The sequence below is a fragment of the Dipteris shenzhenensis genome, chromosome 31, assembly GCF_047967505.1.
Source record: "Dipteris shenzhenensis isolate YYH24624 ecotype China chromosome 31, Dip_SZ_1.0, whole genome shotgun sequence".
In the NCBI taxonomy this organism is placed as follows: Eukaryota; Viridiplantae; Streptophyta; class Polypodiopsida; order Gleicheniales; family Dipteridaceae; genus Dipteris; species Dipteris shenzhenensis.
Genome location: NC_141626.1, coordinates 20,951,140 through 20,969,356, shown reverse-complemented (window position 1 = coordinate 20,969,356; position 18,217 = coordinate 20,951,140). Strand labels below are relative to the sequence as shown.

General features: G+C 44.9%; 1 protein-coding gene across 2 annotated transcripts in view; it reads left to right on the top strand.

Moving 5' to 3' along the window:
• Positions 1-735: 735 nt before the first annotated feature.
• Positions 736-18,217, top strand: part of LOC147881184 (heat shock 70 kDa protein, mitochondrial-like) — a 40,035-nt gene continuing 22,553 nt past the window's right edge. Inside the window, exons 1-5 of one of the 2 annotated variants that reach the window (XM_087402450.1) lie at positions 1,236-1,285; positions 2,026-2,136; positions 2,244-2,722; positions 2,903-2,981; positions 3,063-3,629. In XM_087402450.1, coding sequence (XP_087258576.1) covers positions 2,661-2,722; positions 2,903-2,981; positions 3,063-3,629 — 708 coding nt within the window. In that variant the 5' untranslated portion in view covers positions 1,236-1,285; positions 2,026-2,136; positions 2,244-2,660. Of the gene's footprint in view, positions 1,029-1,235; positions 1,286-2,025; positions 2,137-2,243; positions 2,723-2,902; positions 2,982-3,062; positions 3,630-18,217 lie in introns of those variants that run through there. The other variant, XM_087402449.1, reaches the window with a different exon arrangement.

Below are 18,217 nucleotides of genomic sequence, written 5' to 3'. Positions count from 1 at the left end.
TCTTCTAAAAGGCGAATGTTAGAAAACTTTGAGCTTATTTGGGTTTGGGATAAAAAGTTGGGCGACCATGGCATTCAAAATTTTTTGAAAAAATCTATGTAGATCGCCAAAAACTGCCAAACTTTGATGACCTACATCTTTTGACGGACAAATCCAAATGGTTGCATATAGCAAATCAAATCAAATGGCAAGGCATGATTTAGATATTTGACACGTTTGTTGCACCATTTAATAAAGTTACATGCATCAAAATAAGCATTTGATGAGCACGATTGCTCATTTTAGGCTATCATTTCTCAAGGGTGAGGATAGTAGGATAGCGCAAGTAGGCGCTCCTTTTCCAAGGGGGAGGGGGAAAAAACATTGGTTGTAAGCCCACATGAAGTTGTTCCTGCGTGATGGAGCAATGTGTCCGCACGTGTGGCGGAATTAGCCATTGGTGGAATCGAGTCCTTGGAGGCTTTGGCGGACACCCGGGCTGCTAAGCCCACATGAAGCTGTTCCCGCGCGATGGAGCAATGTATTGGAGGCTCTGGCGAACACCCGGGTCGCTAAGCCCACATGAAGTTGTTCCCGCACGATGGAGCAATGTGTCTGCACGTGTGGCAGATTTCTGGCGGACATGCGGGTCGCACGTCCCATGTTTTGTCATCGGGTGCTGATACCCCAAGAGAGCGAAAAGAGTAGGTGTAAAAGGGGACATTGAGGGGTTTAGGGTTTAAGGGGGCAAGCATTTGCGACTTTGGTTATTTAGTGTTCTGCCTCACCTCAAAACCCATCTTCCCAACTGAAAGACTTGCCCAAAAACTCTTGTTTTTGGGCTCCGTCTTTCTGTCGGGTTCTAATAAATATTGGGTTCTTCCTTGTTTGTTTCCCCATACAAGAAATTTTGGGTTCTGTCTTGCCCATTTTAGAACTGACGGATTTCTTTCATCCCCTCCATGGCCACGTTTCTCATAGCTCGAAAGCTCGGACTCACTTCTAGCACCTTGAAACGGGCATTCGATATCCGTCATTCTCCTTCTTTGGTATTTAGTCGCTCCTTCCCTTCATTTCATAGATCTCTGTATCAGTTATTGCACTCATCTAGCTCAAGATTGTTTTTCAGTATTCATTCCGTGAGGACAATCAAAACCTGCAGCTGGAAACTTACTCTTGCGATTATGAATACAATCTTACTCTTATGATATTGAATACAAACTTACTTATACCCCCTAAACCAAAAAACACTGCAGGTGGAAAATCATTTTTGGGGTCGCTCAAGCCAATCGCGAAGAGATTTCAGGTTTGCGAGATTGCTTGGCAGCCGTCATGTGCATTGTTCTATTTTTTCTCTCTCTTCTTTTCAGGGATCGCTTGGCAGCATTTCTTGCCTTTTTGCGAGGACGGTGTCTTACATTACGTAGTGGTTGTATATGCCTCTCCAGCAGCTCACATTTCTTACGGTCCTTGCTGGTGGGATACTTTACGCCTCTACAAAGAATATATTACTAGTTATAGAAGCTCAGAAGTACAACCCCAGTTCTCAAGCTGGAAGTTTCTGAACAGAGCTTTTCTGCCTTCTTGTCATATAAAAGGCGGATCTGCAATACTGTTCAGCCGCGTACTTATCTTGTGAAAGGGCTTATGTGGCGTGTTACTCTGATATTGCATTGTGAATGGCCGGTTAGCATCTGAAATGTGGCGTGCCCATGAATGCAGTAACTCTACATTGTATTTAGTGCTTGTCAGGGTCTGTATGCAGTTGCATTGTTGCATTTGCAAATCCCTGGGTGCCTTGTACAATGAAGTAATGTATCGCTTTGAGGCTAACGTCCCAAGATACTTCAAATAAGGATTACGGTTATGGACTGCCTGGTTCATCTTTTTCCGTTTATAAAGCGTCCTCTCTCCACCTCCAAGGAGGTTTCTGTCCTTTCCGTTACAATGTATCGTGCATGCTTATATGGGCACGGTTAAAGCTCTTGCTGTACTCCTCGTAGCGGTATTAGGTTTTCTCCATCCAGTTGTATTGATGCCTTTCAGACATTACCTCAAGCAAGGACTCGACCCTGGCTAACCTGAGAACGGCATGGTCACAATTTGGTATTCCATCCTGTTTTGTGTGGAAGACCAGCATTCTAGCATTCTTGAATGGTAATTGGACATTCTAATTTATGGTTTTGAGCATCTGTATTCATCAAGTGATCTAGAGATTTGATACTGCCAGGGCAATAAGAGTGATGCCTAGCTGTCTGTTCCAGTGGATAAGGCTGGGTTGCAGATCGGTAGTTCTGGTCATTGAGGTGGTTGGATTGCACCTTGGGACAAATGGTTTTATGCAGGATACAGCCTGTAAGCTTTTGGCAGTGCATGCCTCTGTTATACACTCGTGCTTTTGATTAATGCCTTTGTCTTTTTGTCACACCATGTCAAGAGGTTTTTGGGTATTTTGCCCTTATCTAACATGAGCTACCTGATGGGAGCTTAGTATAATAGTTTGCCCTTATCTAACATGAGCTGCCTAGCTGTCTGGTCCAGTGGACAAGGCTTGGGTGCAGCTCGGTAGTTCTGGTCATTGAGGTTGTTGGATTGCACATTGGGAGAAACAGTTTTATGCAGGATATACCCTGAAAGCTTTTGGCACTGCATGCATCTGTTATCTACGTGTGCTGTGATTGATGCTGGATTTTGGCTATAGTAGTTTATGCTTGCAGTCACATCACGCCAAGAGTTTTTTTGGGTAATTTTCCCTTATCTAACATGAGCTGCTTGATGGAAGCATAATAGTCTAGGTCTTTATTGACAGGGCTAAGAACTGTATATGGCAGGGACTTCAAGCATTTTTCTGTTTGGGACCAATGCATTCTGAATGTATATTCTAATTATATGTCGTCAATGTGCAACTCTACTGATGTTGCAGTGCAAAGGCTCCTGGCAATGATGTGATAGGGGTTGATTTAGGAACCACAAATTCTTGCGTTGCAGTTATGGAAGGAAAGGTATCAAACTTTCTCAGTTCAGATCCTTTATCACTTGTCTTAAGCTCTGAAAGTCTGTCTGATCTCTTATTTGACTTGCAGGCTCCTCGGGTCTTAGAAAATGCTGAGGGAGCCCGGACTACACCATCTATTGTCGCGTTCACCTCAAAAGGTGAACGCCTTGTAGGTATACCTGCTAAAAGGCAGAGTGTGACAAATGCTGCAAATACTCTCTTTGGGATTAAACGTCTCATTGGGCGCCCATTTGATGACCCTCAAACTCAAAAAGAAATGAATATGGTGCCTTATAAGGTTGTGAGGGCTGAGAATGGGGATGCCTGGGTAGAGGCAGGGGGGCAGAAATTATCTCCTAGTCAAGTGGGGGCTTTTGTTTTGCAAAAGATGAAGGAAACTGCTGAAGGTTACCTAGGCAGGATGGTCTCAAAAGCTGTCATAACTGTTCCAGCATATTTTAATGATGCACAACGTCAGGCAACAAAAGATGCTGGAAGGATTGCTGGTCTTGAGGTTTTGCGCATCATAAATGAGCCAACAGCAGCAGCTCTATCATATGGTATGGAGCGTAAAGAGGGGGTGATTGTGGTATATGATCTTGGTGGCGGGACTTTCGATGTCTCAATTCTTGAGATGCTGGATGGTGTATTCGAGGTCACTCTCTTGAACTACAGCCCCTTTTTCTTTTTGCTTTTAAGGACATTGTTCTTAATCTAGGGAGGAGAACAGTCAACATATCCACCTCCCTCCTCCTCCTTGTCCCCCCTAAAAAAAGGAGAAAGAGTTTGGTATGCCCTCAGTATTCTGTATGTTTTGAACGTGTTAGGTGTTTGAGCTGTAAATGGATGCCAATAAGTAACTATGTTTGCTCTTTTTGAATGGCCTTGGAGGCTCTCATCAACCTCCGGTTGTTTGCTGTCACGCACTGCAATTTGATAAGCAAGGCTTAATATGCGTTTATGGTTTGGGCAAGGCAATGGAGGAGTTCTATGTGCAGTTGGTGATGATGTGCAATTTTGACTCGTAGAAACTTGATTCACTTGTGTAAATCTAAGGGGGGTGGTGTCTTTGTGTGTGTGCATATGCATACAACGCATACACGTACATGTATAATGTTTGTGCATGCATGAGAGAGAGAGAGAGATAGAGAGAGAGAGAGAGATGATTTCATTTATGTCCATTGGTGTGCCAAGAGGATCATTGGGATATGTTCATCATCAGTCACAAATTGCAGCTGTCTTAGATACCTCCAATAGCCATAGATAGAGGGATGTACATGAATTTTGTGCTCCCTCAAAATACCAAGGTTAAATTGTGTGCCTTCAAAATTTATCTTCGAGGGGTCCAAAATTTCCTACAGTAGGAGCCAACTTGTTTCACTGTTTGTGTATAGAGGCAATGCCATGGTGTGATTGCTATGCTTCTTCTTATGTCTAAGTATGCCTGACAACTATGTCTAAGTATGCTTAGCAACTATGTCCAAGTATGCTTGACAACCATGCCAATTTCTTCTTATGTTTAAATATGCTTGACAGCTATGTTATGCTGGTATGCACGACGATAGAGGGGGTTGTGGTCCTCATCCTCTATTTCACCCATTGGCATTGGTTTCCATACCCTTTGTTCTCTTGGATCCATCCCGATTCGCCCATTTCATCCTCAGGATCATGTGAGATATCTCTTATCTTGCATTAGTCATTGCATGTAGGCAAAGTTGCCCTCACTCATTAGTTTTCTCTTCCATAGATAAGCATGGATCGTCTTTTCATAGAAAGCCATCTTTCTGTTGTTCCTTCCAAATCTCGTCGAACATTTTATCACAATGGGCCTTCAGAAGACATTAATACAGCTTTCTTTCTTCATTCCTTTCTTCTTTCACATACATTGACAAATCTCGTGCCATTGTAGTAAAATGTTCGATGAGATTTGTCAATGTATGTGAAAGAAGAAAGAAAAGAAGAAAGAAAGATGTATTAATGTCTTCTGAAGGCCTCGCGGGCCTATGAGACAAGGTACAACGAAGAAAAGTAACTCATAGAAGCACCATGGGTTGAGGCAAAGGGCTTGCTAAGGTCCTCGCTGATTGCTATACCAAGAGTTCAAAACTCGTACTCAAAATACAAAAGCTAAAAAATCTTGAGATGCCAAGATATGGGATCAGTGTCATGCATGATCTTGGTGCCATGATAACTCTCCGGCGGGACGTCAAGGTATCGCATATCTCCATCTGTTTGGTCGTCTCACGTTGCGGTGGGGGGGCATGGTCTTTGTGACCTCTGTACTTGGTGAGCCCTATCGAGATTGACGCCTCAGGAACAAGAAGGAAAGGGGGGCTGCTATGGGCAAGCCCTTGGTCCTTTAATAGGACCCTGCTAGGCTGCTTGGCCAACCAACCAGGTCGGCTAGCCAACAGATCCAGGTCGGGTCACCATAGATCCGAAGTGTGTCTGGTGGGGTCGATTGATTGGGTCGGTCCAGTAGGTCTGATCAGTCGGCTATTTTGTTTGGAAATGGCCCTATGAAAAGAACCCATTGGGGGCCCACTTTTCATCTAGTGGAGCGGCGTCAGAAGAGCAGCTTGGAGAAGTAGAACAACACCTTGGGCCTACATCCAAGAGGACTAGAGGAAGCTGATATCTCAGAGAAGGGCTTCAACCCTTGGCTATCTTGTAGGGCAGCAAGGTGCACGGATCAAGAACGCATACACTACCTCATACGTGGCTACCTAGGAGGGATAGCTTGGAGGTGTGTTTGCAGGTACGGTAACAAAGGCAATGCAAGCTCTATGGGAGCATGCAGCTTGAGCGATCTAGGAGTGCCATGGAGGTAGGAGGATAACATGTTTTGTTAAGTACCACGTTTTGGTGGGACCTGGACTTGTTTTGTATTTTGTCCATGTCTTGGTCGAACATATATCTATTGTTGTAGCTTGCACATGTATGATGAACACACTAAGGAAGTAGTTTTGGATTCCATCTCTAACACCATTGTGTGAGTTTCTAAGCTACACATACCTATCTTTTGTTGCGTATACGCTTTGTTGTACTTATTTCTTACAACTGTCACCTCTTGCTGAAAGACCACAAGGGTCTATGAAAGTAGACATTAGTGCAATGATTCAAAAAATCTGGTATTTATTGCCGTGATGACATCTTCAAGTCTAGGCGTATATGAGAGGACCAACATAGCATGGGCTATTTACAAAATAGATTTCAGGCATTTACAAAATAGATTTCAGGCACTTTCGAGCAATTGTGGGTTTGGTGTGAGCTCTCTCTTGGCGATGTCTAGTTTGAACCCTCATGAGGGTGGGCGTGATGTGCAGATAAGGAGTAATTGGATAGTTATGACTTGCATGGTCCAAGCCATTGTATGTGCTTTGATGCATCGAGGGTGGCTATATGGTCCTCTTAGCAATTTTCTCTAGCTATTGTCCTCAAGGACTGCATGTAATAAAGATGTTGCAAGCATTTGTTATTGTTGATGGTCATCCATCCTTGTATCTCATTGGCTATGTGATGAAGGATTGCCTTAATCAACTTTCAAAAATGCACAAAGAACTTCAATGGAAGCCATCTCCACTCGAGGCCTGCCACTTATTCATTTTTGAGGTTGCAAAGTACTCTGGGCTTCCCTGAAAGGCTTTCTAAGGAGCCCTTCTTGTTCCTAAGTCACCCTCCAAAGGACAAGCTGTAATAGCCCATCATAAATTTGATGTCTCACCATTGACCAACTATCTTTTTCTCCTGCAAATGCCTCCAATCCACTTGTGAAGGTGATAGCAACCTCATCATGAGTGTTCACTGACGTCAGACTTGCCTTCGTTATTCCCTTGGATCACGTGTTTGTCCTTCTCCTTCATAGTTGTGAAGGGAATGGACGATGGACATTGCCTTCCTTATGTGAAGAACCAATCTTTTCGAGAATACAAATGTGTGCAATGCATGTAGAATTTGAATGCCAATTGGCCCTCCAATGGGGGAGAGCGCCCTCGTTAGAGTACTTGTTTCTAATTCGACCTACATGCAAGGTGGGAGAGAGATGGCGGATGAATGCAATGTGGTAGAGAGAATGCTATGTGAGATTCACAATGAAAGGGTGATACCCTTTCACTAATGTCCCTTGAGATCACCGAAGTTCCATCTTTCCATTTACACCTACTGTCACGATCTGTGACGTATTCCTTTCTCTTTCTAGACTTATGGATGGTTTAATGAATGGACACTTGTGGAAGGGTATGACCTTTCGACGGGACACTTGCCCTTTCGACGGGACACTTCCTAATGAGGCACAACCCTTCACAAGAGACATTCTAATGAAGAGACATTCCTATTGTAATGTACCCTCTCATCAAGGGTCACACCCTTCACAAGGGGTACACACCTCTTCATGCACATACCCTTTGGAGTACACACCTTTTCATGTGTGACTCTTCACTCTCTATATAAGAGAGGCCAAATTGTATGGATGACAATCACATCCACCCTACAGACATTCAAGCAATATCATTATTCCTTTGCTCTCTGCTATCTCAGTCTCTTTTCTGTTCCTTAGTACAGTTCTAAATATAGTAAATCTAGGATTTCTTACAGTGGTATCAGAGCAAAATTCGCTCCTGCTTGTAGGAAATGCCCCCCACCTTCTAGCGCTGATCTGATACATTTTTGCCGCTAGAAGGATATTCCGTGCACATTGTGCATGGAAGAGATGGAGAGGATGAGCATAAAATTTTTTAACGCCTACCCGGCCTAAAGTCATCCTGGCCTCTCCATCTCCCTCACATCACAAGTTGATGTGAATGGACATGACCAAAATCGTGTCTTTTCAGGTGCTTGGGCTGTCCCAAAACCAAGGGACGCACCTTTTCCACCATGGGACACACCTTTTGATGACGAGTCTCGACTCCTCACTCATGGGACATACCCCATCGTGGGCAAATGGACATACCTATTCATGCAGGGTCGCACCCCTTTTAACAATAGGGACATATCCCCTCATGAACAGGTGCACCTATTCCAAGGGTCACACCCCTTCGAATAGGCACACCTCCTAGGCCCCAAGTACCTACAAAAGGGTACCTAGAGGGGTAAAAAGGGACAAAAATTAAACCCATCCCCTACCCCTAGGTTTACCCTAGCTACCCTAGGGTTAACTAAACCCCCAAATTAATTTTTGGGCAACTAACCCATTGGGCAGCCCCCAACGAAAAGAGGCGACCCTCTTTATTGCACCGTACGGATCTCGAAGCAGCCTGCGCAGCCAGCCGTACAGCCCTGCGCAGCCAGCCGTACAGCCCTACGCAGCCATTCCGTACCACCCTGCGCATGCCTTCGCCATACGGCCGTACAGCCTGCACCGTACGGACCAGCCGGTAGCCTGCGTCAGCCCTTGCCCTGCCGTACAGCCTGCGCAAGCCTACCGTACAGCCATTCACGCTGCCAGCCGTACAGCCGTACAGCCTGCGCTGCCAGTCCCTGCTTCGCCATTCACGCTGCTGTCCCTGCTTCGCCATTCACGCTGCCAGCCCTGTTTGCTGCCAGCCCTTGCCTCGCCATTTTCGCTGACAGCCCTGCATCGCTATTTGCAGCCCTAGCCTTGCTCATTGCGGCCCTGGATACCTGCCATTTCCTGACAGCCTGCAGCCCTTCCCTTGTTTCGCCATCTTTGCCCTGCCACATCAGCACCAGTTGCAACTATTCACGCGATGAAGACAGCCTGTTGACAGCCCGGACCAGACAAGCCTCGTTCTCTCGCAAAACAGTGCTACATGGACCTCCGGACAACGATTTGCAGCCTTCTTCTACGCAATAACTTGGCAGATTAAAGTATTGCCAGGTGGAGTCTTTCCAATCTGCTTTTTAAGGATTCTCTTTAACAAATTACAGCAAATGAAAGAATCCACATTAAAGCATGGAAACCCCTGGTAATTCACCCGGCCTTTCAAGGACACCACAGGCATCTGCTACTACACAATATCGTGTTCAAATTGCACAGCTTGCCCATTTTGGAGCCTTTGCATCTTGGGTCTTCTGTGTCACGTGCCCTCCGAGTGACTTGGATCACATCCTCTACCTTCTGCGTGAGGCACCTCAGTTACATTATTTCCTCAGCACAGTACAGGTTGTGTTCCACGAGACACGAAGATATCCAGAACACGATATTTCTCAGGAGTTTGCCGTTCATTTTTGGAGAGAATTTTACCCTTCACCTTCGGCATCTCCAGGGTACTCTCCACCTCCATCAGCTCCCAGATATCCTCCTCTACAGGTTGTACCTTCTCCAAGTCAGTATTTACCCTTTGAAGGCACTCCCTCTCTTGGATATCCTCCACTTCCGACAGCAGCTCCTTATCCCTTTTCAGATCCGTGGACTCTGCTACCTACCCCTCTCCTATCACGAGCAGTAACACCATTTTCGGAATCTCCAGTGTTACCTAAGACAGGACCTCCCTTACCAGATTTCCACGGGTGGTTCCATCTTGCCTCGCCTGCCCCCTCCAATATGAGCAACCTCAGGGAGCAGCCCGAATCCTCTTCCAGGAATGGTACGAACTAGAGCGCAAGTTCGCGCTTTTCTCACAGGGATTTCCGACATGTCGCACCGCTCGCGTGAAGCCTCTCCAGAGATTAAAGAATCAAGTCCCAAAAAGACCACTGAAGGCAACGTCCAAAGCGAATCTCTATTGCAACTTCAAATATCTCAGCTTCAGGACAGCATCTCCGACTTGGTTCAAAAAGTTCAACAACTTCAAGATTCTCGAAGTCCAGCACATACAGAGGATGACGTGACGCAACCCGACGACGATGCGGACTCTTTCCCACCAGAGGTAGAAAACATTGAACTATGTGCCCTCTACCGATTACTTCAAGCTTCCAAAACTAAAAGACTTGACGTCAAACTTCCGGAAGCCTACACTGGTCAACGTAATCGCCGAACAGTTGACCAATGGCTCGCTAAAATGCGCATGTATTTTGACACTGTTGACCTCACGGAACCATTTTATGAAGAAAAGTTCCATGACCTCGTCAGCTTTTATCTTTTATAGTAACTTAAAACTCTGCTTCCAAAAGCATTTAGTAGTAGAGTAGGAAGATGGGCATAGTTGTGGGTGGAGAGTTGCCTACAACTGCATGACGCTTAAAGGACGGAAAAAGTGTGTTAACATGGGAACGTTTTGAACACGTGCTCCGTAAGCAGTTTGTACCTGCCAATGCGGACTTCCAAGCACGTTCAAAACTCCGACAGTTGGAGCAAACGGGTTCCCTGTCTTCCTATATCTCTCAGTTCACCACATTGGTGCTGGAGATTGATGGTTTAACTGAGGATGATCGCCTTCATGCTTTCATCTCAGGCCTAAATCCCTCGTTACGCATTGATGTTCTTAAAGCAAACATCACCACCACAGATGGTGCTATTGCTTACGCAGAGCGCATTACAGATTTTCTAAACACAGGGAAGCAGAGTGCTAATCGCACACAGAACTCTCCTACGGCCAAAGGTGCTCGTCCTCAAGATAATACCAGGTTTCGAAAAAACTTCGGTAATCAAGGTCAGCGACAGTCTCAAGATCCCCAGAAGCCTCAGAAATCATTTGCTGGATTCCAACAGAAGCATTCCCCCAAGGATCGCGCTTCTTCTTCTTCACAAAGTCATTACCGACATCCCCAACATAAAGGTGCGGCCACTGACAAGAAGAACAGCTCCAGCACAAAAGGACTTTGTGAAGGAGTAGAGAGTGTGAGAGCAAGAGAGTGTGAGTGAGTCGTAAGCTGGAAAGCTATAGTTGCAATAGAGTGTGTAAAAGAGTACAACACAAAGTAGTGTAGATAAGGTTTTGTCATAGTGACAAAACCTTAGTAGTCACTAACCATAGTTAGTGAACTAACTGCAGTTAGGGGGAAAAACCTCTAAATGAGGGAAAAGTGCCCCTAACTAACTTATTATATTACATTGGTCACTGCTGAATTATAGATATAATTCCAACACCCCCCTGCAGTGCCAAAGTCATGTACAAGGCTGATCAATCACCAAACGGAAATAAGTTCAGGGCACTGCGAAATGCCTCGAACTTCTCACGTGGTAGTGCTTTGGTGAAGATATCTGCAACGTTGTCATGTGTGGACACAAAGATCATACTGATCTCTCCTGCATGTAGCTTCTCTCTGACGTAATGATAATGAACCTCAATGTGCTTCGTGCGAGCATGAAACACTGGATTCTTTGCCACTGCAATGGCACTCTGACTATCAGTGAGAATTGGAGAAGGACCCTCCAAAGACAGATAAAGATCAGCAAATAAACGTCTCAGCCAGACACATTCCACTGTTGCTGTGAAAGCTGCCCTGTACTCAGCTTCACATGATGAGGTAGCCACTGTAGATTGTTTCTTGCTTAGCCATGAAATGCAAGATTTTCCCAAAAAGAAACAATTGCCACTAGTGGACTGCCTAGTGTCATAATCACCAGCCCAATCTGAATCACTGTAGGCATGCATCTGCAAGTCACCCCCCCTGGGAAATAGTAAGCCAAAAGACTTGGTGCCTTGCAAATAACGGAAGATGCGCTTAACTGCCTGCCAATGCATAGTTTTAGGGCTGTGCATATACCTGCTCACCTGAGATACTGCAAACTGAATATCAGGCCTAGTATTGCAGAGATATATGAGGCATCCAACAGCTTGACTGTAAAGTGTGGCATCAACTGATTCTCCTGCATCATGCATTGTGAGTTTCAGCCCCGGTTCCATAGGAGTAGATATGGGCTTACACTCTTGCATGTTAAATCTGTCCAAAAGTTTCTGAACATACTTGGACTGAGACATAACAGTGCCACGTCTCTCATGAGAGAACTGGATCCCCAAATAAAAATGAAGCAGCCCCAAATCTGACATATCAAAGTGGGTCTGCAAATCAGTTTTGAAATCTGCAATTTTGTCGTCATTGGACCCTGTGAGCAGTAAGTCATCAACATAAAGAAGGATGACTAATATTTCCCCCCCATCCATCTTGATGTAGAGGGTGCTCTCAGTAGGACTATTGTGCAGCCCCTTGCTGGTTAAATAGGCATGTATCTTGGCATACCATGCACGAGGGGCCTGTTTCAGCCCATATAAAGCTTTATTAAGCTTGCAGACTTGAAGTGCATTTGCTGTAATTTCAAAACCCGGAGGTGGTTTGACATACACCTCTTCCAGCAAGTCCCCATTTAAGAAGGCTGTTTGGATGTCCAACTGATGAACATTCCACTCAAAATGTGCAGCCATTGCAATTACTGATCGGATGGTGGTCATCCGGGATGTAGGAGCAAAAGTCTCCTCATAATCTATGCCCTTTTGCTGAGCATAGCCTTTAGCAACCAGCCTGGCTTTATATCTGTCAATGGAGCCATCTGGCTTCCGTTTGACTTTAAATACCCATCGTGTGCCAATAGCATGTTTACCCTGTGGCAAGTCCACAACATCCCAAGTCTGATTTTTGGCAATTGACTGCAATTCATCGTGCATGGCATTCATCCAATGCACATTACCTTGTGCCTCTTCAAATGTGGCAGGCTCCTCTTCATCAAGGAGAGTACCTGCATATGCTGATTCCACTGAATTAGCACCTTCCATGTGCCTTGCTGCACTGCGAGTCCTGCCAGGTAACGGAGCATCAAGTTTACTCTCCCGGAGAGTCTGTAACAGCCAGTTTGGGACTGTTTTTGCTGCATGTATGTCTGCAATTTCTTGCTGTACCACTTGTTCCACTTCCTGTGGAGGAGGCATGACATCCCGTGGCGGAACTGAAGCATGTGAAGGTTGCTGTAAATTCTGATTTGGATCAGAAAAATCAGCAGGGGAACCCAAAGCAATGGGTAGCAACCCTTGAAATACATCTTCTGAAGGTGAAGGCATTTGAAAATCAGCCTGAGTGTAAGCTGAATTTTCAGAAAATATGACATCTCTACTTACAATGATCTTGCGTGTAGCAGGATTGTAGAGACGATACCCCTTGCTTTCTGCACTGTATCCAACAAATATGCATTTGATGGCTTTATCTGACAATTTGTGCCTAAATTCAACTGGCACATGTGCATAGGCAAGGCATCCAAAGACTCGGAAGTGATCCACTGAAGGCTTCCTGTCATTCCAGACCTCAAAAGGAGTTTTTGTTTTTAAAGCCTTAGTGGGAGCCCTGTTCAAAATGTAATTGGCACACATCAAACCCTCTAACCAGAATTTATGAGGCATGTGTTTGCTTTTCAGCATACATCTGTCCATCTCCATGAGGGTTCTATTTTTCCTCTCAGCTTTGCCATTTTGCTGAGGGGTTAGCCTGACTGTGAGCTGATGCACAATACCCTTTTGTTTGAGAAAAGCATCAAATTCTGCAGATAGGTATTCCCCACCTCTATCCGTGCGTAATATCTGTATCTTGAGCCCGGTTTCATTTTCAACCATGGCTGAAAAGTGTTTAAACACTGTGAACACTTCAGATTTCTTTTTCAGCCCATAAACCCAAGTAAAATTGGAGTAGTCATCAATAAATGTGACAAAGTAAAGATGACCACCCAATGAAGGAGTCCTCATGGGACCACAGACATCACTGTGTATAAGCTGCAATTTGCGAACAGCTTTAACTGAACCATCCTTCTTGAAGGGAAATCTATGCATTTTACCTAAAATGCACCCTTCACAGGCATGTGGAGGAGGTATTGCAAGAGGGGGCAATGCATCAACCATTGAAAATTTCTGAAGTGTCATCAAGCTGTTGTAATGCATGTGGCCATATCTGGCATGCCATAATTCTGCATTTTGCATGGCAACTGTAGGGGAAGAAATTGCCAAAGCATGAGCTGCTCTTTTCTGAAAAATATCAAGCTGAAAAAGCCCACGCAGCAGAGTACCAGATAACATTAAGGCATAGTTAGCTTCCCTGTCCCGGACAGCACATTTGTCATCCTCAAAGATGACCTGAAATCCATCTCTGTTAAGAGTGGACACTGAAAGGAGATTCTTGGTTATGCCAGGCACATATAAAACATCAGAAAGTCTGAAAATAGAGCCATCTATTGCAGTGAGCTCAACTGCTCCTGTGCCACGTACTGAATATGAGGAGTTGTTGGCACAAGTGACTTTCTTACCAACAGGGGGAGGATGCAAGGAAGTAAAGAGACACTTCCGCGAAGTGATGTGCTTGGATGCACCGCTGTCAAAATACCATGTGTTCAGTGTTTCATCAACACTGAAAGCAGATGCATCTGAAGGAGAGTCAAAACTGCAAGTCAAAAATGCATAAGTGTCATCACTGCATGAAGCTGTACTATCCCGAGCATCTGGAACAGCCAACCTAGAATCAGAAATGCAAGATAAAAAGGCATAATCTTGACCAACAAAGTTGGCTGCAGCATCCCCACTGTCAGATGCACAAGGGGCTGAATCTGAAACAGCCATTCCTGAGCTGTTTTTCTTTTCCTTTGCAATCCTTTTCCTGCATTCTGCTATGTGATGACCTGGCTTTTTGCAGTAGTGACAGAAACCCTTCTTTTTGGGCTTGCTTGCATCACTTTGAGCCTTTTGTGAAGGCTGTCCTGACCCACTGGAAGGCTGATTTGCTGCTGTTTTTGCCTGTCCCTTTGTTTTTGATTTGAATTTTGAGAGCATGGCTTGTTCACCTGCACGTGAAGCCAAATTTTTCCTGGTCTGCTCTTCCTGAAGCAGAAGTCCTATCAGCTCATGAAAAGAAAGAGGATTTACACCCCCCCTCAATGATAAATTCAGCGAAGTATGAAAGCTGAGATAAGACTCAGGAAGAGAATTCAGAGTGGTTGTAATCATCTCTGAATCAGGAATAATTTCATCTATATTTAACAACTGCTCTCTGAGATCCTGTAGCTTAGTGAGGTGGGCTGACATGGAGTCACCCTCCTCCATATGTGTATTGGTCAACTCTCTTTTTAAAAAAGATACCCTGGCATCATTCCGTGCTGCATACATGCTTTCCAAAATATCCCACGCTGCCCTGGAGGTCTTACACGACCGGATATGCGGAATGATTGATCTTTTTACTGAAAGAGAGATGCAAGACAAAGCTAAGGCATCTCGTGAATCCCATCTCTTTTGTTCAGGAGTATTAACTGTAGCTGCACCAACAACTTGTCCTGCAGCTGCACCTTGTGCACGACCTCTTCCACCTCCTTGATGAGGAGGGGTAGCAGGTGCAATATCTGCTGGTCGGATTTCATCCCCATTGACATAATCCCATAAATTACGAGAAATCAGAATATTACGTACCATGAAACTCCAGAGGGAGTAGTTGGTACCATCCAATTTGTCTTCCTGAGAAAGACCACCGAACTGAAAATCATTCTGATTTTGATGGGCCATATCTGAAAAAGGAATTGAAGCAGATACAAAGTTGAATTCCCTTACTGGGAATAGAATGCACAACTCCCAAAAACCACACCCAAGCACGGGTTGTATAAGCAACTTAGATTTCTGCACTTGAGCTGTCAGAAATCTGTCCAAGCATAGAACACTCTCCAAAATCTGCCAAAAGTGTTCCAAACACTCCAATAAAGGCAGAATATACTGAATTCTCCAAAAAATGCTCTCCAAACACAAAAGCCCCAATTTGTGGCTCGAAATTGCAGCCAGAAAGGGGCTAAAAAAGCCAGAAGCCCCAAATCTGCAATTTTAACACAAAAGCCCCAAATTTCAGACAAGATCTGCAGATCTGTCTGTAAAAGCCCCAAATGTACTCCCAGAAAATGACTGCCCCAATTTGAGGTTTCCTGCAAGATGTGCCTGCCAAAGGACACCTGTGGCTGAAGGCAACCTGGCAGGTGGTACAGTACAGTACGAACTGTACGTACAGTATGTACGGGGACCTGTACGGCCAAATAGTACGGCGATCTGTACGGCCAAATAGTACGGATGCACCTGCGCCTGTACGGCGCTGTCGACGATCTGTACGGCAGCAACGACGATCAGTACTGGAACTGTACGGCAGCAACGACGATCTGTACTGGAACTGTACGGCAGCAACGACGGAAACTGTACGGACGGCGAAATCTGTACGGACGGCGAAATTCGTACGGCGAAAACTGTACGGAGTACGGCTTGCAGGTACGGTGAAGTACAACGCAGATGACGATGTACGGCGGCAGCAAATGACGATGTCTTCGTAAGACTTCCGTACAGTCGTACGGACTGTACGGACGAATTGGAGCGGGCTGGAGTTCGAGGTAAGGCTTTGAAAATAGAGGGAGCAAGGAGCACCAGGCTCTTGAAACTTGCTCTGATACCAAATGAAGGAGTAGAGAGTGTGAGAGCAAGAGAGTGTGAGTGAGTCGTAAGCTGGAAAGCTATAGTTGCAATAGAGTGTGTAAAAGAGTACAACACAAAGTAGTGTAGATAAGGTTTTGTCATAGTGACAAAACCTTAGTAGTCACTAACCATAGTTAGTGAACTAACTGCAGTTAGGGGGAAAAACCTCTAAATGAGGGAAAAGTGCCCCTAACTAACTTATTATATTACATTGGTCACTGCTGAATTATAGATATAATTCCAACACTTTGTACCATCTGTACAAGCGACCATAGATGGTTCGATTGTCCCAAGCGACCAAAGCAAAATTCCAATATGGAACCTAGCACTTCCCAAAAAGAAGATGCTACCTCAGCACAAGACAAGAAAGGCAAAGCTGTTCGAATGGTGAATACCATCCACCTGAGCCTTGCCAGCAACCCCGAACCTTCCCTGGCCACTCAAGTAGTTTGCGTTCAAGGATCGATTCATGGAACAACGGTCACCATCCTCATCGACAGTGGCTGTTCTCATAATTTCCTAGCCAGTTCTGTGGTCGATAAACTTCGGTTGACCACCAGTCCTAGCCTCGTGGACTATCAGATTGAACTCGCAAATGGAACGACTTTCTTGTGCAATACCAGGATCAAAAACTTGTCTTTTCGCATCCAACATTATACGGACAAGTTGAACTTCGACATTATGCCTCTTTCTCGGTACGATGTCATACTCGGACAACAATGGCTCTACGACTATGATCCATCAATCAGTTTTCGCAGCCATACTATCCAGTTTGTTCACCAAGGAAAACTTATTGAGCTAACTGGTTCTAGGGATTTTGCTTCAACCCCAGTTGCCTCTGCCCTACAAGTAAAGAAGTGGGTTCGTAAACGCCAAGCAAAGACTTCACTTCTGTTGGTTACGGCAGTCGAGGAGACACCAACAAAGGATCCTCCTGAATACCTCAACCAACCTTTTTTCCAGCCTTACCTGGATCTTTTTCCACAGGAATTGCCAAAGCAGTTACCACCTCGACGACCAGTGGATCACCCAATCAAACTTATTCCCGGCAGTAATCCACCGTCGAAACCTTCTTATTGGGTTTCTCACACTCAAAATGAAGAAATCCAAAGACAGGTCACCGAACTACTCGACAAAGGTCACATTCGGCCCAGTCGCAGCCCTTTCGGATCTCCTGTACTACTTGTGGAAAAAAAGAACAAGTCTATGCGCCTCTGCATCGACTACCGAGCCCTCAACAAGCTCACTATCAAAAACAAGTATCCATTGCCTCGCATTGATGACCTTTTCGATTAACTTTTACATGCAACACACTTCTCCAAGATTGATCTTCGTTCAGGTTATCATCAAATTCGTATACGAGAAGGCGATGAGTACAAGACAGCTTTTCGAACAAAGTATGGACACTATGAATGTTTGGTCATGCCTTTTGGGTTAAACAATGCCCCGGCCACATTCATGACATTAATGAACGACATCTTCAGGCCTTTCCTCGATAAGTTCGTCATCGTTTACCTCGATGACATCCTCGTTTTCAGCAGATCCCTACATGAGCACAAACAACATCTTCACCAAGTTTTTGAAGTTCTCCGCGCAAATTCTCTCTACATCAACATTGAGAAGAGTGAGTTCTTCAAGACCCAACTTGAATATTTGGGACATGTTATTTCAGCTCAAGGCATCTCTGTGGATCCCAAGAAGGTCGAGGTAATCCGAAACTGGCCTACTCCTAAGAATGTTCATGATGTCCGCTCTTTTCTCGGATTGGCAAACTTCTACCATACAAAGGTCTATCAGTTTTCCGAAATCGCAGCTCCTATGTCCGAATTATTGAAAAGCACAGCAATTTTTCAGTGGCTTCCCGAAACAGAGTATAGTTTCCAACAACTCAAGCAAGCACTCACTACCACACCAGTTATGGCTATTGCTGACCCAA